We start from the raw sequence: 22,240 nt of genomic DNA, 5'->3' as shown, positions 1-22,240 counted from the left end.
CGTGACTACATCACAAGGAAGTGGCTCATTTTCCATTTGAAATCGGAAGTAGGTTTCAATGCTACGGAAGCCCTACAGCACGGATGGGTAGTTTCTTCTTGACTAAACTTGACGGGCACGCCTAGAACCCGCGCGGACCGCAGAGCAGATGGGCTCCGCCCCACGCTTCCGGGATTTCCCGAGCTGACCGGAACTGGGGCGGAGCCTCCTAAGCACACCCCGAGCAATTGGCCGGGGCCGCTGTCGCTCAATGCTCCGAACGGAAGAGGCTGGGCCTTTCTCTCAGGGTCCGGAGAGCAGTCAGGCGGGTGGGAGCGACTGGAGCGAAAGTTACCGGCTCAAGAGCCGGGAAGGCTATGGAGCCGGGCTCCGCCGCGTCCCCTGGGCCTTCCCGCTCCTTCAAAGAGGAGCTGCTGTGCGCCGTCTGCTATGACCCCTTCCGCGATGCCGTGACTCTGCGCTGCGGCCACAACTTCTGCCGCGGGTGCGTGACCCGCTGCTGGGAGGTTCAGGTGGCGCCCACCTGCCCGGTGTGCAAGGACCGCGCGGCCCCCGCCGACCTGCGCACCAACCACACCCTCAACAACCTGGTGGAGAAGCTGCTGCGCGAGGAGGCCGAGAGCGCGCGTTGGACCGGCCACCGCTCCCCGCGCCTCTGCCGTCTGCACCGCGGCCAGTTCAACTTTTTCTGCCTCGACGACAAGGAACTACTGTGCTGCTCTTGCCAGGCCGACCCCCGGCACCAGGGACACCGCGTGCAGCCGGTGAAGGACACCGCCCACGACTTTCGGGTAAGAGTTGCTGCGGGCGGGAGTTGGCTGCGGGCGGGAGTTGGCCGAGCGCGCACGTGGACCGGAACCTAGGATCCTGACCCCGCTGCTCCTGCACTCCAGCCTGCCAGGGCTGGGTGTGCCCAGTCCCGTCCCTCTTGTCCCTGCCAGCTTGCTGGTGCCTTCTCAGGACCCCATCTTCCCCTGGTAACATACAGAGCCTACATCGAGCACCGCCCAGGGGGTCTGAGATAAAGGAGAGACTGTCAACAGGAAATCTGAGAATTGGGGTTACAAGATGTTCTTAAGACCGCCCGCCCACCTCTGAAGGGCTGAGGCTCGGCACCCTTTCTACCAGGCGAATGTGGCTCATGCCCATTTTAGAAGCACAGGTTGAGTAAGCCCAACAACCCTGGAACTTGGCACACAGAGGGCAGAGGTGCAGCACCCGAAGTCCTGGTCAAGGATATGGAGTTTTTAGGTCTCCCCCACATCCCTCACCTACTTCCTAGGCCCCATGTATCGGATAGCTCTGGGGAGGCCTCTGGCCCTGGCCAGCTAGTTTATCCTAGATCACTCTCTCAGCATCTCCCATGCCTGGAGTTTCACTGGTTATAAATAAAGGAGCTCCAATATTTTGGCCACCTGATGTGGAAAGCCAACCCACTGGAAAAGACCCTGATGCTGAAAAAGATTGAGCGCAGGAGGAGAAGGGGACGACAGAGGATTAGATGGTTGGATGGCATCATCGACTCAATGGACAGGCATTTGAGCAAACTCCAGGAGATGGTGAAGGACAGGGAAGCCTGGAGTGCTGCAGTCCATGGGGTGCCAAAGAGTTAGACATGACTGAGTGACTGAACAACAAGAAAAGGAGCAACTTATAAGGGAAAACTAACATGAAGTTTTTGGCATAGGAAGGAAAATGATCAGGAAATAAGGGTTAGCCAGCTCAGGAGTTTTCAGAATTTTTGACCTTTGCTGGCCCATGGTTGTTGTTCAGTCGCTCGGTCGTTTCTGATTGTGACCCCATGGACTGCAGCACACCAGGCTTCCCACAGTGAGAAATATTTTTTTTTTCCATTGTGACTCAGAAAGCCACATGTATGTATCATGTTCTGTATCAGTGGAAACAAAAGTTCTGTGAAAATCTCTATTGTAGTCTGGCATTTTCTGTCATTATATTTTAAAAATTTCACAGGCTGTAAAACATTATTTTATCACCTACTAATACCAATTAATACATAGGTCAGACCCACAGTTTGGAGAACACTGGTTAGCTAATCTGAAGATGAGTGTATTGAAAATAAGTGTATTTCAAAAAGTTGAAAATAATTCTATAAGAATGCCTATTCTTCAGATACTGTTTTAGTTTGTTTTAGTGCCTTTGTTGTTGTTGTTTAGTCACTAAGCTGTGTACCAGATGAACTGTAGCTTACCAGACTCCTCTGTCCATGGGATTTTCTAGGCAATAATACTGGAGTGGATTGCCATTTCCTTCTCCAGGGGGTCTTCCTGACCCTAGGATTGAACCCACGTCTCCTGCATTGACAGGCAGATTCTTTACCACTGAGCCACCAGGGAAGTTCACAATGAAAGTAGACAGTTCCATTACATTTTGGCAAAGTTCAAGTGAAGAAGAGTGTCATCAACATGCTTATTTGAAGAGTGTTTGAACAGTAGTCCACAGCGATGCTTTTTCTTATTTCACCTGGCAGAACCGCCATGTCCTGATTTGAGACAGCCGATGTATTAATAAGTGTGGGCATTCTGGGCATCCTGGGGGCTGAGGTAAGGGAACACCATGAATCAAGTCGTGATGAGTCACTGTGGGGCTGGCAGATATAGATCAGGAAGATGGGTGGGGGTCAAGGCCAAGAACACTAAGGCAGAACCTCCAGGTCTGGGCTAAGCCAGGATTCAAGATCAGTGAGCCAGGTACCAGGAAGTACATATGTTCTAATGACCTGTTACTGTTTATTCAACAGATGTCTTATACTGCTAGGCCCTGGGATACTGCAGAACAGGAGCTGAGCAGTAATTCATACCTTCAAGGAGCTTTAAGCAAAGACCCAGGGAATAAGAAGGTGTTAGCCAGGTGAAAGGGGTCAGGGAAGGTATTTCAGGCAGTGGCATGTGTAAGGGTCCAGAGGAGGGAGGCCAGATTTTCCAGGTACCTAGAGAATTTCAGGGTGAGAAAGAATGAGGATGGAGATGCAGAAGGAGCCAGGAGGTCCCAGGCTTGTCCTTTATCCTGAAGACTGTAGGGAGAGGACTTCCCTGGTGGTGCCATTATTAAGACTTCACCTTCCATTGGAGGGGGTGCGAGTTTGATCTCTGGTTGGGGAGACAAGATCCTACATGCCTCGAGTCCAAAAAAAAAACAAAAAAAAAAACAACCCAAAACATAGAGCAGAAGCAACATTTTAACAAATTCAGTAAAGACTTTAAAAATGATCCACATCAAAACAAAAAAATCTCAAAAAAACCCAAAAAAGACTGGGGAGTAGCGGGAGTGTTTTAAGCAGAGGAAGGATGCCATCAGAGCAGTGGGCACTCAGGACAGTGTCTGAGGGGCCAAGGAGTCCAGTCCCAAAGATCTGAGGAGTGTGCTCAGCCTGGTGCCAACTGGCATCACTTGTATTAGACAGCTGTGCGCCAGGGCTGTCCTGGGTGCTGAGGCTGCAGAGGTCAGTAAACCAGAGCCCTCGCCCCGTGGAGCTGGGGGAAGTCAGCCAGCAGAGTCAAGTTGTAGTTCTGAATGATTAGAGTAGGTGGAGGTGTGGGGAGAGTCGCATGGGAAGGCAGGAGAGGTGAGAAGGGGCCAATGGGGAGCCCAAAAAGCTTTTACATAGGGGTTTGGCAATTTGATTTGTGTGTTGGAGACTATTTTGAGGAACTCCAGCAAAAATAGCAATCATACCATACAACACCCTTTTAAAAATACATTTTGTATTTATTTTTGGCTGTGGTGAGTCTTCGTTGCTGCATGCAGGTTTTCTCTAGTTGTGGCAAATAGGGGCTACTCTGTAGTCACAGCACATAGGCTCAGTTGCCCACACTTCTTTGCTCCGCAGCGTGTGGCATCTTCCCAGACCAGGGACTGAACCTGTGTCCCCCGCACTGGCAGGGAGATTCTTACACTGAGCCACCAGGGAAGTCTGCAGCCTATACTTTTTGAGCACTTACTATGTACCAGGTACTCTTAAGTGTTTTTGTCAACACATTTAATCCTCACAAAAACTCTATGAGGTTGTATATTAGTTTCTAGTTGCTGTTGTCATAAATTGCCACAAACTATGGTTGAACACAGCACAGATTTGTTATCCCACATTCCTGGAGGTCAGAAGTCCAAACATCAAGATGTTGGCAGGACTCTGTGCCTTTTGGAGGCCAGAAGAGGGTTTCTTTCATTGTCTTGTCCAACTTTTGGAGGCCCTTTCCTCCATCATCCTGAAGTACATCATTCCAGCTTCTGCTTCTGTTGTCTCCTTGTCTTCTCTGACTCCCTCTTGGAAAGACCCTCATGATTACTGGGAGCCCCTGTGGACAATCCAGGATGATCTCCCCGCCTTAAAGTCCATATTTTAATCACATCTACAGAATCCCTTTTGCCACATGAGGTAACACATTCCCAGGATTAGGATGAGGACATCTTTGGAGGAGGGTATAGCAACCCACTTTCACTGCAGTATTCTTGACTGGAGAATCCCATGGAAAGAGGAGCCTGGCGGGCTACAGTCCATGGGGTTGCAAAGAACTGGATGCAACTTAGCACACATCTCTGGAGGAGCTGGTATTCAGCTTACTACACCTGGGTACTATTCTCCCCACTTTACAGACAGTAATACTGAGTCTCAGAGAGGTTAACTTATCCAAAGCCAGAGCAGTTACTGTAAAGTTCACCTGGGGCCTTGCTCAGCTCTTACTCCAGTGAGTGACATTGATAGACCCTTCTCTGGTGTCGGGCTAAGGTCTTCCCTACCAGCCCACTTTTCTGGGAGCTGTGAGGGCAGCTGCCTCTGTGTTTGGGTTCTTAGAGGCTTGTGTGGATGAGGGCCCCCATCAGTGGGCCAGCAGGTATGGACTGAGTGGCTGCTCCATGCCAGGCTGATCCCCTGCCTTCTTGGAGTCAGGTGGGCATGATTGAATACGTGCATGCATCCTCAGTCGCTCAGGCATGCCTGACTCTTTTTCGACCCCATGGACTATAGCCCATCAGGCTCCTCTGACCATGGGATTCTCCAGGCAAGAATACTGGAGTGGGTTGCCATTTCCTCCTCCAGGGCATCTTCTGGAGCCATTTCCTGCATTGACAAGCAGATTCCTTACCACCTGAGCCACCAGGGAGCAGTGGATGAAAGCCTCTGCCTTTGCAGAGCAGGCCTTCATTGTCTGCAATTTATGGAGCATCAGTGTGCTTGGTGAGAGGATCAGGCATGAGGACCTACCCCCAGGAAGCCTGCAGCCTTTCCAGGAATGTGAGACAATGATGCTGGGTATGAAGTAAAGGTGTCCATGGGGGGCGACTAAACTACAGTGGGGAAATCAAAGCAGGGTTCTAGAGGAAGTGGGGGAGGGGCCCAGTCGAGTTTTCAAGGCCATGTTGGGATAGTTGCCTGAAGCAGGTGGGAATCATATAGAAGCAGCGGTCTATGCGAGAGGACATGCTGTAAAGCTTTAAATACTGTAGAAGATTATCTTTATGACCTCAGGAGAGGGAGGCATTTCTTAAAACCAAGGAGCACTAATTCTGATTTGTCACCTTGGATTAGTGTTGCTGATCTTGATCTTCACATAAATGGGATGAAATTATATGTACTTTCCTGCAAAATAATACATACATATACTTTTTGACTCGTCTATGTATCAGTCAGTTCAGTTGTTCAGTCGTGTCTGACTCTTTGTGACCCCATGAATCGCAGCACGCCAGGCTTCCTTGTCCTTCACTTACTCCCGGAGTTCACCCAAACTCATGTCCATCGAGTTGCTGATGCCATCCAGCTATCTCATCTTCTGTCGTCCCCTTCTCCTCCTGTCCCCAATCCCTCCCATTATCAAGGTCTTTTCCAATGAGTCAACTCATCGCATGAGGTGGCCAAAGTATTGGAGTTTCAGCTTCAGCATCAGTCCTTCCAGTGAACGCCCAGGACTGATCTCCTTTAGGATGGACTGGTTGGATCTCCCTGCAGTCCAAGGGACTCTCAAGAGTCTTCTCCAACACCACAGTTCAAAAGCATCAATTCTTCGGAGCTCAGCTTTCTTCACAGTCCAACTCTCACATCCATACATGACCACTGGAAAAACCATAGCCTTGACTAGATGGACCTTTGTTGGCAAAGTAATGTCTCTGCTTTTTAACATGCTATCTAGGTTGGTCATAACTTTCCTTCCAAGGAGTAAGCGTCTTTTAATTTCATGGCTGCAGTCACCATCTGCAGTGATTTTGGAGTCCAGAAAAATAAAGTCTGATACTGTTTCCACTGTTTCCCCATCTATTTGTCATGAAGTGATGGGACCAGATGCCATGATGTTCATTTTCTGAATGTTGAGCTTTAAACCAACTTTTTCACTCTCCTCTTTCACTTTCATCAAGAGGCTTTTTAGTTCCTTTTCACTTTCTGCCATAAGGGTGGTGTCATCTGCGTATCTGAGGTTATTGATATTTCTCCTGGCAATCTTGATTCCAGCTTGTGCTTCATCCAGCCCAGCATTTCTCGTGATGTACTCTGCATATAAGTTCAATAAGCAGGGTGACAATATACAGCCTTGATGTACTCCTTTTCCTATTTGGAACCAGTCTGTTGTTCCATGTCCAGTTCTAACTGTTGCTTCCTGACCTGGATACAGATTTCTCAAGAGGCAGGTCAGGCGGTCTGGTATTCCCATCTCTTTCAGAATTTTCCACAGTTTATTGTGATCCACAAGTCAAAGGCTCTGGCATAGTCAATAAAGCAGAAATAGATGTTTTTCTGGAACTCTCTTGTTTTTTCGATGATCCAGCAGATGTTGGCAATTTGATCTCTGGTTCCTCTGCCTTTTCTAAAACCAGCTTGAACATCTGGAAGTTCACGGTTCATGTATTGCTGAAGCCTGGCTTGGAGAATTTTGAGCATTACTTTGCTAGCGTGTGAGATGAGTGCAGTTGTGTGATAGTTTGAGCATTCTTCGGCACTGCCTTTCTTTGGGACTGGAATGAAAACGGACCTTTTCCAGTCCTGTGGCCACTGCTGAGTTTTCCAAATTTGCTGGCATATTGAGTGCAGCACTTTCACAGCATCATCTTTCAGGATTTGAAATAGCTCCACTGGAATTCCATCACCTCCACTAGCTTTGTTCGTAGTGATGCTTTCTAAGGCCCACTTGACTTCACATTCCAGGATGTCTGGCTCTAGGTGAGTGATCATACCATCGTGATTATCTTGGTTGTAAAGATCTTTTTGTACAGTTCTTCTGTGTATTCTTGCCACCTCTTCTTAATATCTTCTGTTTCTGTTAGGTCCATACCATTTCTGTCCTTTATCAAGCCCATCTTTGCATGAAATGTTCCCTTGGTATCTCTAATTTTCTTGAAGAGATCTCTAGTCTTTCTCAGTCTATTGTTTTCCTCTATTTCTTTGCACTGATCACTGAGGAAGGCTTTCTTATCTCCTCTTGCTATTCTTTGGAACTCTGCATTCAAATGGGTATATCTTTCCTTTTCTCCTTTGCTTTTCGCTTCTCTTCTTTTCACAGATATTTGTAAGGCCTCCTCAGACTGCCATTTTGCTTTTTTGCATTTCTTTTCCATGGGGTTGGTCTTGATTCTGTCTCCTGTACAATGTCATGAACCTCCATCCACAGTTCATCAGGCACTCTATCTAACAGATCTAGTCCCTTAAATCTATTTCTCACTTCCACTGTATAATCATAAGGGATTTGATTGAGGTCATACCTGAATGGTCTAGTGGTTTTCCCTACTTTCTTCAATTTCAGTCTGAATTTGGTTCATGATCTGAGCCACAGTCAGCTCCCAGTCTTGTTTTTGCTGACTGTATAGAGCTTCTCTATCTTTGACTGCAAAGAATATAATCAATCTGATTTTGGTGTTGACCATCTGGTGATGTCCATGTGTAGAGTCTTCTCTTGTGTTGTTGGAAGAGGGTGTCTGCTATGACCAGTGCGTTCTCTTGGCAAAACTCTGTTAGCCTTTGCCCTGCTTCATTCTGTATTCCAAGGCCAAATTTGCCTGTTATTCCAGGTGTTTCTTGACTTCCTACTTTTGCATTCCAGTCCCCTATAATGAAAAGGACATCTTTTTTGGGTATTAGTTCTAAAAGGTCTTGTAGGTCTTCATAGAACCGTTCAACTTCAGCTTCTTCAGCGTTACTGGTTGGGCATAGGCTTGGATTACCATGATATTGAATGGTTTGCCTTGGAAATGAATAGAAATCATTCTGTCATTTTTGAGATTGCATCCAAGTACTGCATTTTGGATTCTTTTGTTGACCATGATGGCTACTCCATTTCTTCTAAGGGATTCCTGCCCACAGTAGTAGATATAATGGTCATCTGAGTTAAATTCACCCATTCCAGTCCATTTTAGTTTGCTGATTCCTAGAATGTCGATGTTCACTCTTGCCATCTCCTGTTTGGCCACTTCCAATTTGCCTTGATTCATGGACCCGACATTCCAGGTTCCTATGCAATATTGCTCTTTACAGCATCAGACCTTGCTTCTGTCACCAGTCATATCCACAGCTGGGTATTGTTTTTGCTTTGGTTCCATCCCTTCATTCTTTCTGGAATTATTTCTTCACTGATCTCCAGTAGCATATTGGGCACCTACCGACCTGGGGAGTTCCTCTTTCAGTATCCTGTCATTTTTGCCTTTTCATGCTGTTCATGGGGTTCTCAAGGCAAGAATACTGAAGTGGTTTGCCATTCCCTTCTCCATTGGACTACATTCTGTCAGACCTCTCCACCGTGACCCGTCCATCTTGGGTGGCCCCACACGGCATAGCTCAGTTTCATTGAGTTAGACAAGGCTGTGGTCTGTGTAATCAGATTGGCTAGTTTTCTGTATTATGGTTTCAGTGTGTCTAGACACACATTGAAACCATTATCACAGAAAATGCGTCTGTATATGTATCAGTAATTTGTTCCTTATTTATTGCTAAGTAGCTTTCCATATGTAAAAGTTAAAGTGTTAGTTGCTCAGTCGTGTCCAACTCTTTGTGACCCCATGGACTGTAGCCCACCAGGCTCCTCTGTCCATAGAATTTCCCAGGCAAGAATATTGAGTGGATTGCCGTTGCCTTCTCCAGGGGATCTTCCTGACCCGGGGATTGAACCCGGGCCACCTGCATTGTAGGCAGTTTCTTTACCATCTGCACCACCGGGGAAGCCCAGCTTTCCATTTAATAATATCATCATTTATTCACCCATCTCTTGTTGATCGACATTTGGGTCATTTTCAATTTTTGATTTTCCTTAAGTTTTTAAGATGTGTTGTTCAGTTAGACATTGACGGGAGGAAATTTTCATTAACATGCTAGGTTATTTAAGGAGTTGGGCAAAGTATGGCCAGAATTATAAGCTTTTATGCTCCAGAATTAAAGACATTGACAGTATGTTTGATGTTAACAAATTTGGAAATAAGATGGCACATTTGGAAACACAGAAGTCAACTGGACAACATAGTAGTAGCTCCCTTAATGAAACAGGATGGGTAATGTTGTGGTTAACACTGTGGCCTTTATTTTTGGGCAGTTCTGCAGACAGTGCCTGGTTCTGCTGCTCACTATAATTTTGGCAAGTTACTTAATTCTTCTGGGATTCTTTTCTCTTTTATGTGTTAGGAATATAGTGCCTACCTCACAGAAATGTAAGAATTCAATAGAATGATATCCGTAAAGGACCTGATTTAGTGCTTTGTGCAAAGTGCATGCTCAGTGATCACTGTTCATTAGTGATAATACAGACTTTCCAGGTGGCGCTAGTGGTAAACAACTTGCCTGCCAGTGCATGAGACATAAGACATGTGGGTTTGATTCCTGGGTCAAGAAGATCCCCTGGAGGAGGGCACAGTAGCCCAGTCCAGTATTCCTGCCTGTAGAATCCCATGAACAGAGGAGCCTGGCAGACTATGGTCCATGGGGTTGCAAAGAGTCAGACATGACTGAAGCGACTTAGCACAGCACAGCGATAATACAATCATTGGTAAGTCTCACCAGCGAGCAACTCAGAGAAGGGCACATATTAGGGCTGGGACTTGCTGAATTGAAGCAGAACTCTCCAAGTGATTAAAAAGTTTGAGAAAGACAAGGGACTGTTACCCACTTTCCTCTTCATTGCCCCATAATTCCCTAACTCGAGGTTGAAGGGCAGAGGGTCAGGGATGTGTTCTTTGGGGCCAGCACAGCCCTGGGTAACGTGTGTGGACCGTTGCTTTACCCCTGACATTCACAGTAATTTCACAAATCATGGAATTTTTCTTTGGGATAATATTACATAACTTGGCTACAAAACATCTCGTCCCATCAAATGACACATTGGGATGACGTTTCAGTGGTTTTGTGGGACACTTATGCTGATGTTATTTTGCTGTTGAAGTGACACACCTTAGAGATATTATAGAAAACAATATTTTTTAAAAATCTGTTACATATTGTCAAGAAGAACATAAGGATGACCAGAATGAATTGAAAACTAAACCTGGAGTAAAGGAAGTCACTGTTTATTTTCTGTAGAAGTGTGGTTAAAAGAATAGACTGTGGAATCGGACACATGGGCTAGTTATCTACTGCTGTGTGACAAACTCCCCCAAACATAGTGGCCTCAAACAAAAATGTTTACCATCTCATGGTGTCTGTGGGTCAGGAATCGGGCATGACTGGATGGGTGTTTCTGCCTCAGGGTCTCAGTGGTGCGGCAATGTGGACTGGGGCTGCAGTCTCATCGGAAAGCCCGAGGAGGCCAGGATCCCCACTCAGGCTCGCTTGTGTGATTGGCAGCAGATTCAGGTCTTCATGGGCTGTTGGTCGGACACCCTTACTTCCTAGCCCCCTGGGCTGCTCCGTTGGTTGGGTCACTTCCATCTGAGAGTGAGGGAGCAAAAGAGGGTGAGAAAGGGTCAGTGCAGGCTTTTTGTCACCTCAGCTCATCTCCCATCACTTTTGCCATATTCTCTTGATTAGAAGCATGTCTTTTATTGATCCAGCCCTCAGGGAGGGGCTTTCAGCAGTGCAGTACTGGGAAGTGGGGATCCTTAGGGCCATTTCCAAGGCTGCTTCCTCCAGTCTGGCCTCAATGATTGATGTCCCTCCCACCTGCAGAGCATGCTCACTCCCTCCCAGGATCCCCAGTCATCTTGTCCCATTACAGCATTAGCTCAAAGTCCAGAATCTTGTCATCTAAACCAGGCCCAGGTGGGGATGAGGCTTTAGGGACTAAAAACACAGCTTAAATTTACCACTCTGTTAACTATCTACATAGCATTTACATTGTACTTACAACTACTTACACAGACTTTTATACTAGCACTGAAGCATTTTTACATAAGGGACTTGAGCATCCTGGGATTTCAGTATCTGTGGGGATCCTAGAACCAACCCAGGATGATTGTGGTTTAGACAAGGTCCTGTGGGAAGAACTGGGTTAACCTCGTGATCAGACCTGTTCTTTCATGACTGTAAACCAGTCCAGTTCACGAAGTCGTGAAGGGGGCCTGTGAGCACATTGTTGACCCCCCAGCTCGGGTTCACTCCTCCGCCTGCACCGGCCTCAGGCTTAGCAGGATGTCCTTCTGTTCTGTCCTGTGACCAGCATGGAAACTAGTCCCTTTACCTCCTCAGCTGTTTCCCTATCTGTTTTCGGGTATAAACACAGGTGCTGGGTTGGAGGGTATCGGTGGCCCTTTGTGCTGTACACCATCAGGTGGAGGGTCAGAGCTATGCTTTCCCCACTGTGTCCCCCAGCATGTGGCTGGACTGGGTTCAGTAAATAATGGTGGAGTGGTACCCACAGTGAAGTGCATCTCCAGCTGTGATGTGGCGTGCTGCGTCCCTTCCCGGCCTCTGCCCCTAACCCACCTCCTTCTGGTCCCTCTTGGCAGGCCAAGTGCAGGAACATGGAGCATGCTCTGCGGGAGAAAGCCAAGGCCTTCTGGGCAATGCAGCGCTCTTACGAGGCCATCGCCAAGCACAATCAGGTGAGTGAGCACTGGGGCTGAGGGTGCAGATGGGCACACTTGGACTACCGTGGGGCAGAGGTGCGGGTGGGCTGGCCCTGGCCATGGCTGCTGCTACAGGGTCAGCCTTCAGCAGCCCTGCTGGCGGGCACAGCCGTGCCCTTGGATGCTGATTGTGACTTCATGGCATCTTTAAACACCTGGGCGTGGCCACGCCAGCAACCACCAAGCAGCTTCCGCAGCCCCCTGTGCCTGTGAACTCAGACTGATAACAGGTGCCATGCTGCACCACCTGCTGGGGTGCTCAAACCAGCGACACCCCCATTCTCACACCTCACATCCACTGTCTCCAGAATGCACCTGTCCATTGATGTGCCCTCTCCACTCCCAGCATCTGTTCCAGGTCCCCATCGCCTCTGCCTGCCCTCCTACCTGGGCCCCATGCTTTTGCTCTTGTATGCAGTCCACACTCCTTGCAGTGGACTGATCTTGTAAATAAAATAGATTGGTTGTGTCACTCCTCTGCTTAAAACTGTCTAGTTCAAGCTCCTCACCATGGCCTCCAGGGCCCTCATCCAACCCCCATTCCCCCCAGCTTCATCTCCCCCCAGGCTTGGCCAGTGCCATCTGCCTGGCTGGCCTGATGTGGGATGCATTGAGGATACCTGGGTTGTGTCCGTATGTCCAAGTGACAGCCCCTGTCTGTCCATCCCAGCTGCTGTAGAATTCTCATGTAGTCAGTCACTTGTGGAGAGTCCAGGATACTGGTTTGACTAACACTTTTCCTCTCAATTCAGTCCATCCTGGTGAATGAGAGGTGAAAGTGTGTCTTCCCCTTTATTGAGAGGCTCCATGGCCAGGGTGAGGCTGGCTGGAGCTGACTTTGCACTGGCTGGCTTTTCGTGTCCACTCTGTTTTTTATCCCCCTGTGTGATAAGAAGCCTCCCAAATTTCACTCTCTTCCACTGTACCTTGTCAGTCTTTTTACCTGGTATTTCAACAATGCCATCTCTCCTCCTTTGCTTTTCTTTGGTTATTAAAGTAAGTCAAACAAAGTGTGTGCTTCCTTTCATAAGAATAACAGCTATCTGTATTTTTCCTGTGAATGTTCACATTCTTTTTCTTGGGATGTTTGTCTTTTCTTCTTGTAGAGACTTAAGAGCACTTTGTATATGAAGAATAACAATCTCATATATGTTGGAAATATTTTTCCTCGTTTGCCCTTTTTCAATAAATTATGCATGCGTGCTCAGTCATGTCCAACTCTTTGTGACCCCATGACTGTAGCCCTCCAAGCTCCCCTGTCAATGGGATTTTCCAGGCAAGAATACTGGCATAGGGTTCCATTTCCTCCTCCAAGGGATATTCCTGACCTAGGGATCAGATTCTTTACTGTGTCATCTGGGAAGCCCTTTCAATAGATCATTTCCCTCCCTTTCTGGTCATTTCCTCCTGTTCAGTGAATCATTTTGTCATATTAGTATGTTACTGATTCAGTTTTAAAATACATAGTTTCTACTATTTTTTTAAGCATCTATCAAATCTATCAAATTTGAAGTCCTAATATTGGAAGGCGAGTGATTTTTAAAAATCGTTGCTGTTTGCAACAGTTCACTTGTGTGATTCAGAGTTTCCCTCACTATCGTACAACCTATGCAAGTACAAAATATTATTGAGGAATTTATAGAATTACAGTTGTCCTCTATAAGCACTGATTTTGTTTTATTCATTGATCTAAACAATCTCATTATGCTGTTTGACTTTTTAATTTAAAACATATCTTTTTTACAAAAATTTTTGGCCGTGCTCCCGGGTTTTCCTTTTGGAGGACCACTTAGTTGCCCCGAGCCATATGGGATCTACGTCCCATGCACTGAAAGGGGGATTCTCAACCACTGGGCCACCAGGGAAGTCCCTATGCTGTTTGACTTACTTTAAACTTACAAATATGTGCTAAGAAAGCTGCATCCATATTTTATCTTCAGAGGTTCTGCACGTGATTTCTTTTTTTAAAAAATGGAGTTCCTTTGCTAAACATCCGGGGGCCTCCCGCTGGGTGATGGCTGAGGCTCCGCCCCTCCTCTGCCCCCCCCCGGCCCCACCCTGTGCTGCAGGTGGAGGCAGCCTGGCTGGAAGCACGGATCCAGCAGGAATTTGACAAGCTCCGCGAGTTCCTTCGCGTGGAGGAGCAGGCCATCCTGGATGCCATGGCCAATGAGGCAAGGCAGAAGCAGCACCTGGCGGAGGAGAAGATGAAGCGGCTGACGGAGGACACGGAGGCCTTGGCCCAGGAGATTGAGCGGCTGCAGATGGAGATGAAAGAGGATGACGTTTCCTTTCTCATGGTGAGGAGTGCAGCGTCCAGATCTAGTGACAGGGGCCAGATTTCAGGGGCCAGTGGGGACCCTGAGATCAGCAGCCCTGGCTATATTGTTTTTTAAAATATTTATTTATTTATTATTTTAAAGTATTTATTTTTGAGGTGGTATTGCCATCTTAATAATATTATTAATAATTTAATTATAGCAATATTAACCTTAATATTATTATTAATTTAATAATACTAAACGTCTGATCCATGAACATGGGATGTATGACTCCTTTTGAGGTCAGAGATTTATATGTTTTCTCTGTGTCTGTGTTTGTGTATCTGGTTTTTTTTTTTTTCTAGAAACACAAGAGCCGAAAACGCCGGTAAGTTGCCAAGTCTGGTAGGGGGAGGGGAAGCGTAGGCAGAAATACCAGGGGTGCAACCTCAGGTGGCTCCCGGGCCAGGCAGGTGGTGAGGCCAGCTGGTGCAGTACAGAGGCAGCAGTGGGACCAGCCAAGTGGAGAGCCCTCTTTCAAGACATGGACTTCCAGTTCGCACTGGTGCGGTGTTGTCTTCCTGAGGGTGGAGTGTGACCATCTACTATGTGGGGAGAGACTGTCATCCTGCATGGGGCTTGTAGTTCTCTGACGGTCAGCCCAACATTTAACCTTATCCTTTGGTCAGCCCCCTCCCTCTGAGAGTCTCAGGACATATTAGTCTGTGTTGATGGTTGTTGGGGTCACAGAGATGAATAGGGAATAACTGTCCCAGTCAGAGCTGTACAAAGATGGAAGAGAATGCTTTGGGTGGTAGTGAGTTCCCTGTCACTGGAGGTGTTCAAGCAAAGGCCACTGACGCTTTCAAAATGTGGGACTAGAGGGCCCCTAAGGTGCCTTCCGGCTCAGACATCCTATGAGCTGATGTGTATGTATCATTTCTGCTCACATGAAATTAAACCATGTCTGAGAACCTCCTGTTTATATTTATTCCGGCAAGGGCAGGAAGGGCTCTAGTACTGAGTCCTGAAGGATATGGCCACCCAGTTGATTCCTGGCTTATCTCCCATCAGAGCCCAGTGTAGGTTTGTCTTGAATAAGGCAGCCAGGGAATGCAGACCTGAGGCAAGGGATCCTGTTTCCAGCTGACTCAGTTAGGCCCAGAACACCTGCCCCTGGCCCTGCCCCGCAAAGCCCACTTCTCCTTTCCTAGCCTCTTCTGCACGATGGAGCCGGAGCCCATCCAGCCCGGCATGCTCATTGACGTCTGCAAGTACCTGGACTCCTTGAAGTACCGCGTCTGGAGGAAGATGGTTATGTGTGTTGAATCTGGTGAGTGGGGGCCCCAGGCAGGTGTAAGAGGCCGGGGGAGGTCATGCTGGGTAGAGGGCCTGCTGAACGAACTCCTTCCTGCTTCCCGCCCCGTAAGACCGCCTTCTCCCTGCACTGGTCACATTTCCAGCCTCTTTCATGCAGGTCCCTGTGCCCTGCTGCGCTCCATGTCCTGCTGCTCAAACCATTCCTGACAGAGCGCTTTCCTGTTTTGGGTCCTGACACTTGGCCACCTCTCCGGAAAGAGCAGCTGACTTCCCTTTCTCTTCAGAACCATATTATATATATAATGAAAGAGAAGAGCTCCTCAGTTTAGGGCTGCCTCTCCCAAAGTGATTGTAGCCCATGCAGGTCACTGTGGACTGAATATGTCCCCGACCAAATTCATATGTTGAAGGCCTAACCTCCATGTGATGGAATTTGAAAGCAGGGCCTTTGGGAGGTGATCATAGTTAGAAGAGGTCATGTGGATGGGACCCTCTGATGATCAGATTAGTGCCCTTTTAAGAAGAGACACCAGAAAGCTGGCTTCTTTTCTCTCTCTCCCTCTGCCTTATGAGGACACAGTAAGAAGGCAGCCATCGGTAAACCAAAAAGAGGGCCCTCAGCAGAATGTAAGCATGCTGAATCCCTGGTCTCAGAATTCCAGTAGCAGAACCATGAGAAATATTGTCCTGTTGTTTAAGCCACCCCATCTCTGATACTTTTGCAGTAGCATCCCAAACTGAGACGTGATTTTATGGGGAGAAATGTCAGTGACCAGGGGCATGTCACATGCTTTTCTAAGGTGGTACAGGCATCTTGTGAGGTTCACTGGCTTCCTGTGGCTATCCGCACAAAAGACTGAAGTCTGGATGCTTTAAAATGACAGAATTTTCTTCTCATGGTTCCAGAGGCTAAAGCCAAGGTGTCTGCAGGGCCACACTGCCTCTGAAACCTGTAGGGGAGGGTCCTTCTTCGCTTCTTCCTAAATTTTGGTATTTTCTGGTGAGCTCTGCGCAGGCAGTTGCAGCACTGCGACCTGTGCCTCCATCATCAGAGGGCTTTTCCCCTCAGGTGACTGGTTTTCTCCTTTTTAATAAGGACAGCAGTTATATTGGATCAAGGGCCCCTTCTCTTCCTGTCTGATCTCATCTTAAATTGTTAACATCTGCAAGAACCTCATTCTCAGATAAGGTCACCTCCTGAGGTGCTGGGGTTAAGACTTCAACATACCTTTTTTGTAGGGCACGTTTTATGTTGTGTTTTTTTTTTAACTTTATTTTGTATTGGTGTGTAGCTGATTAACAATGTTGTGATAGTTTCAGGTGAACAGTGAAGGGACTCAGCCATATATATACATGTGTCCATTCTCCCCCCAACTCCCCTCCCATCCAGGCTGTGCAGGGCACATTTCAACCCATAGTGCGACCCCCAGCCCAGGGCAGCCCCCTTTGTTCACTGGGCCAGGTGGAAAACAGTGGGTTATTTTAGGGGGACCCGAGGCCACAGGCGGGTCTGATTTCCCCACTGTCTTCTCTCCGCACCCAGTGCCTTTCAGCCTTGATCCCAACACCGCGGCTGGCTGGCTGTCCGTGTCCGACGACCTCACTACCGTCACCAACCACGGCTACCGGGTGCAGGTGGAGAACCCAGAGCGCTTCTCGTCGGCGCCCTGCCTGCTGGGCTCCTGCATCCTGTCACAGGGCTCACACGCCTGGGAGGTGGACCTGGGGGCACTGGCCAGCTGGCGCGTGGGGGTGGTGCGGACGCGACAGGATGCGGGCACCGAGGGCCACGCGCACAGCTGCTACCATGACACGCGCTCGGGCTTCTGGTATGTGGGCCGCACGCAGGGCGTGGACGGCGACCACTGCGTGACCTCGGATCCCGCCACATCGCCCCTGGTCCCCGCCATCCCGCGCCGCCTGCGTGTGGAGCTGGAGTGCGAGGAGGGCGAGCTGTCCTTCTATGACGCTGAGCGCCACTGCCACCTGTACACCTTCCACGCCCGCTTCGGGGAGGTGCGGCCTTACTTCTACCTGGGCGGCTCGCGGGGTGACGGGTCCCCAGAACCACTGCGCATTTGCCCGCTGCGCATCACCATCAAGGAGGAGCTGGACAGCTGAGGACCCTCAGGCCCGCTGGACTCTGCTTGCATCCAGCAATCGATCCCATTTCCTTCCTGTCCCTTCCAAAGCCACGCTTGCCTTGGTACCTCTCTACCGCCTGCCTTCTTACCAGGATCTTCCCACTGACCTACCTTGTCATTTTCTGTGGCTCCAGGCCATGAGCCTTTCCCTCCTTTTTTTTTGGTCCCTTTTCTCCCCTCCTTTGAAAGTCAGCCAGGAGACACCTCCTGGGTCAGGCTTTTTCCAAAGTTGTGGCATCCTCTGGATGTGAATTTCCTGATCCAGATTCTAAGATTTCTGGGGATAATGTTTGTTTCTAGAGTGGGTCTGTTTAAAAAATGTAGGTTTTTGTTTTAAAATCATTTTTCAAGTGTTGTGAGGCCAGCAGATGGGAGGGGACTGCTGTTGAAAAGAGTTTGTTACTTACAGTTCCTAGGAGAAGGGGTGCTGCGGTGGGGGTGGCGTGGGGAGGGGGGCACCAGGGGAAGCAGCAAAATCCTTAGGAGGCAAGAGGCATGCTTTTCATGGAAAGGAACAGAGGAGGCAGGGTACCGGGTGAGTGGGTTTGTGATCGGCAAGTCAGTATTTTTCACAGGTTCTGGGGCATGGTGGCTGCCCCTAGTTGTCCTGAAACCTGGACGTGGGTTGATTGTGCATATGTGCGTGCTCAGTCATGTCCTACTCTTTGTGACTCCATGGGCTGTACCCACCAGACTCCTCTGTCCCTGCAGTTTTTCATTCAAGAATCTTGGAGTGGGTTACCATTTTCTGTTCCATGAAATCTTCCTGATGCAGGGATTGAACCCTCATCTCCTGCATTGGCAGGTGGCTTCTTTACCGCTGAGCCACCTGGGAAGCCTGTGGATTGATTAGCACAGGGGATTATTGGCTTGGAGTGGATCCTGGTGAGAGCCTGGCACAGGAGGTGGTTGGGGTACTGTTTTGCATGTAAAAGATTGACTGCATTCAAAAGGCACACTCACAGGGAAGTTGTTTGCTGTCTGCAGGAACTTGCTGGCCAGGGAGGCTCCACGAGCCAGAGTGGCCCCAGGAGCCAGAGTGTCAGGAATTCAGAAAAGAAGAAAATATGGTTATTCTAGCACCATTGCCATGGCTTTGGGCAGGACCCATGCCCTGGCTTGTCTGTGGAGCCCTTCAGAGTGGGGGTGGGGACAAGGCTGCCCATCCAATCGGCTCTAACTTACAGATTAAGACTTCTTGCACAATTTCCTCTTGAACAGAGTTTCCAGAGCACTTTAAAAAACACAATTTAAATAGCATAATTTTCACTTTCCTCATCTGCAAATGAGATGGGGAATCTGGAAGGTGATGGATGCGCTGCAGTTGTGTGGAGGACCTTTCTCGGGTTCCTCTCACAGAGGTACAGAAGGAGGAGAAGAGGGCCCCTTTGTGTTAGGAGGGAAGGGAGGCAATTCTGTCCAGGGAGGGGGGGTTGGTGTCAGGAATGAGGAGGGGCTCCGGGGCTCCGGTCTCTGCTGACCTCAGCCTGCTCATTCTTGTTCTGCTGCCTTTTACATCTTCATCCTGATTTCTTCTCCCTCTGCCTTGCCTCCAGACTCCTGCCTTACCTTTTCGTCTTCATGTGCCTGTGGAGGGTTTTTAATTGTCACCTCCTCACTTGTGTCCTGGGACAGGGAATGTCTCCCTGTAGGAGCAATGTTCTAATGGAGGTGTTTTTACCTAAGACTCACAAACTTTCTCCTGCTTGTATCTCCTGGTTCACCGAAATGGACATTTTAAACAGAAATGATGATTCAAAACTAAAAATTGGTTATAAGTGTGATGTGTCCATCATTGGTGGCCAGGGGAGGGAGGTGGTAGGATATACCATTGAGTCAAGGGGACCAGATGCAGGAGAGGGGTGAGGATGTTGGCAAAGGGGTGGATGTGAGCTGAGTGGCCCCTCTAAAGATGCTCAGATTCAGCAAAGCTCAAGGCACTTTGGACCCAACACATCTGAGTCCAGTGTGCACTTTCTACCATATTTATGTAGCCTGTTAAATGCAAATCACTACCTAATAAATCTTGACCTGAAACTATTTTGTTAGTTGTTGTAAACTTTTAAAAATGTTTTTTCCTTTCCATCCTAGGTGTTGAAAGGGCTTTGTTTTATTTTTACAGGATATTGTGGATTGCCTAGGCCCCTTTTTACCAAAATAAAGTGTTTGAGCCAAAGTATACTTTTTTTTGACATTTCCTTTCAGTGTTCTCATAAGCAAAAAGTTTCATTCACCTTGTAGCATGTATTCAATGTTTTTGTTTTTATCATTGGATAACCTATTATATGGATATATACTGCATTTTACTTACCAACTCTTTAGTTGGTGAAAACATTTTGATTGTTTTCACTTTTTGCCATTATGAATAATGCTGCTGTAAACATTTATGTGCAAGATTTTGTGTGGACGTATGTTTTTTGTTCTTTTGGATAGGTAAGTAGGTGCAGACTTGCTGGATCATGTCCTGACTCTCGTTTAACCTTTTGAGGGACTGCCAGGCCGTTTTCCAGTGTGGCCGCACCTTTGTACAGTCTTATAATGTAGGGAGGTTCCAGTTGGTCCATATCCTCGTTAGCACTCGTTACTGTCCGTCTTTTAACTTGGGCATCCTAGTACATGTGAGGTCGTATCTCATTGTAGTTTTGACTTGGATTTCCCTAATGACTCATGGTATGGAGCCTCTTTTCAGGTGCTTATTGACCATTTGTTTACCTTCTTAGGAGAGCTGACTTCAGATCCTTTGCCCATTTTAAAATCTTTTTTTGTTGTTATTGTTTTTACTATCTAGTTGCAAGAGTTCTTCATACATTCTAGACACAAGTCCCTCATCCAGTACATGATTGCCAAACATTTTCTACCACTCTGTATTTTCACTTTCTGGAAGGTGTCCTTTGAAGCACGGAAGTTTTCATTTTGGGGTCTGGTTTATTTTTCTTTTTGTTGTTTGTGTCTTACCTTTGACATTGCCCTTAAGCCAGTTCTAGGTCTTGGCTCAGGCATGGGCAGCTATCTCAGCATGGGTAGCCATTCTATTGACAAGGAGCCCTAGTTCAGGAGCCCATTTCTTCTTCCCTTGAGCCCTCCTACCCACATAATGTGATAATTGAGTGTGTGCATGGCAGCCCAGGTAAGCTGTACCTGGAAGTTTTATAAGCTGGAGGCATCTTTGGTAAAGAGATAGCAGCCGGAACCAGAAATCCAGATTCCTACACCCAAGTTCCAACTGTATGATTTATGAGCTACTGAGCCTTCGATCCTCTGCTCCCTCATCTAAATGAGGATTTAGGGTACCTACCTCAGGTTGTAGAGATTAAATGAGGGGGGGGTACAAATGCTTTGTATTATGTCCTAAACATACTATAGACTCAATGCGTGTTGGCTAATTCTTCAGAAAGTGGAAGATTTTGAATGTTGACATTATGATTCATGTTAATGAAAAATCCCAAAGGAAATTGAGAAAAGAACTTATATTGGGAGTGCTTAAATTTCTTGAGACTGGAAGGTTATAGACATAAAACTTATGTTTATTAAAACAACATGGGAAAATGGTTATGTTGTAATGACTGAGAAGACTAGGATTTATACATATAGACATGCAACACACAATTTGTCTCTAATATGTGTGTGTTGTTTGATGAGATCACCCACTTATGTGGCTGTAAATCCAAAAGGTACAAAAGAACAGCCTCTCCCACTTCTGCCCAGACACTCAGCCTTCTTCTTTGTGGACAATCATATTACCATGAAAAAAATCCAGAGGAATTTCATCAACAGCAGTATTCTGTTGTGAGTATATTCTGGTTCCCCCAATACACTATAATTTAAAAGCAGATACTTTTGGGGGCTCCCCTGGTAGCTCAGTGGTACAGAATCCACCTGCCAGTGCAAGGAGACATAGGTTCAATCCCTGGTCCAGGAAGATCCCACATGCCGTGGGGCAACTCAGCCTGTGTGCCGCAACAACTGAATATACACCCCTAGAGCCTGTGCTCTGTAATGAGAAGCCACCACAATGAGAAACCTGTGAACCACAACTGGACAGTAGCCTGTGCTCGCAGCAACTAGAGAAAAGCCTGCACAGCAGCAAAGACCCAGCACAACCAAAAATAATAAAAGCAGATACTCTAGGTCTGTATCTCTAAGCAACCCAACAAAAGGAGACAACTCAAAGGATGTTATTAAGATGATTTTCCTCCCCTCTAAGAGGAGGTTTGTCATGGATGTTCTCATATAGTCAGTTCAACTGGTGCATTCAGCTTCTTGTTTATTTCACCCTAAGGTTTTAAAACGGAAAAAAAAAAAAAAGTGGAATTTAGCTGCTCATGACATAGAAGACAAACCTTACACTTGAGACCTCAACATACGTTTTTAAAATCTCAGTCCTTACCAAGGTATCTAGTGATCTACATAGCTAGTGTGTTAGTGGGGGATGAATGATCTGGGTTCGAAGTCTGCCTCAGCCACTGTGTGACCTTGGGAGAGTTACCTAACTTCTCAGTGCCTTAGTTTCATTATGTGAAAAATGGAGAT

At 47.5% G+C, this 22,240-nt stretch overlaps 1 protein-coding gene across 1 annotated transcript; it reads left to right on the top strand.

Moving 5' to 3' along the window:
- The first annotated feature begins 273 nt into the window (after positions 1 to 273).
- TRIM35 (tripartite motif containing 35) lies at positions 274 to 19,889 on the top strand. The gene is made up of 6 exons (XM_055578783.1): positions 274 to 791; positions 11,866 to 11,961; positions 14,055 to 14,285; positions 14,612 to 14,634; positions 15,461 to 15,579; positions 17,110 to 19,889. Exons 1-6 carry the CDS (start codon positions 357 to 359, stop codon positions 17,685 to 17,687), a joined length of 1,482 nt encoding a protein of 493 aa, XP_055434758.1. The 5' UTR covers positions 274 to 356; the 3' UTR covers positions 17,688 to 19,889.
- Positions 19,890 to 22,240: the final 2,351 nt, after the last annotated feature.

The sequence above is a fragment of the Bubalus kerabau genome, chromosome 4 (genome assembly GCF_029407905.1).
Source record: "Bubalus kerabau isolate K-KA32 ecotype Philippines breed swamp buffalo chromosome 4, PCC_UOA_SB_1v2, whole genome shotgun sequence".
In the NCBI taxonomy this organism is placed as follows: Eukaryota; Metazoa; Chordata; class Mammalia; order Artiodactyla; family Bovidae; genus Bubalus; species Bubalus kerabau.
The sequence above is the reverse complement of the archived record's forward strand: the minus strand, read 5'-3'. Positions and strand labels throughout refer to the sequence as shown.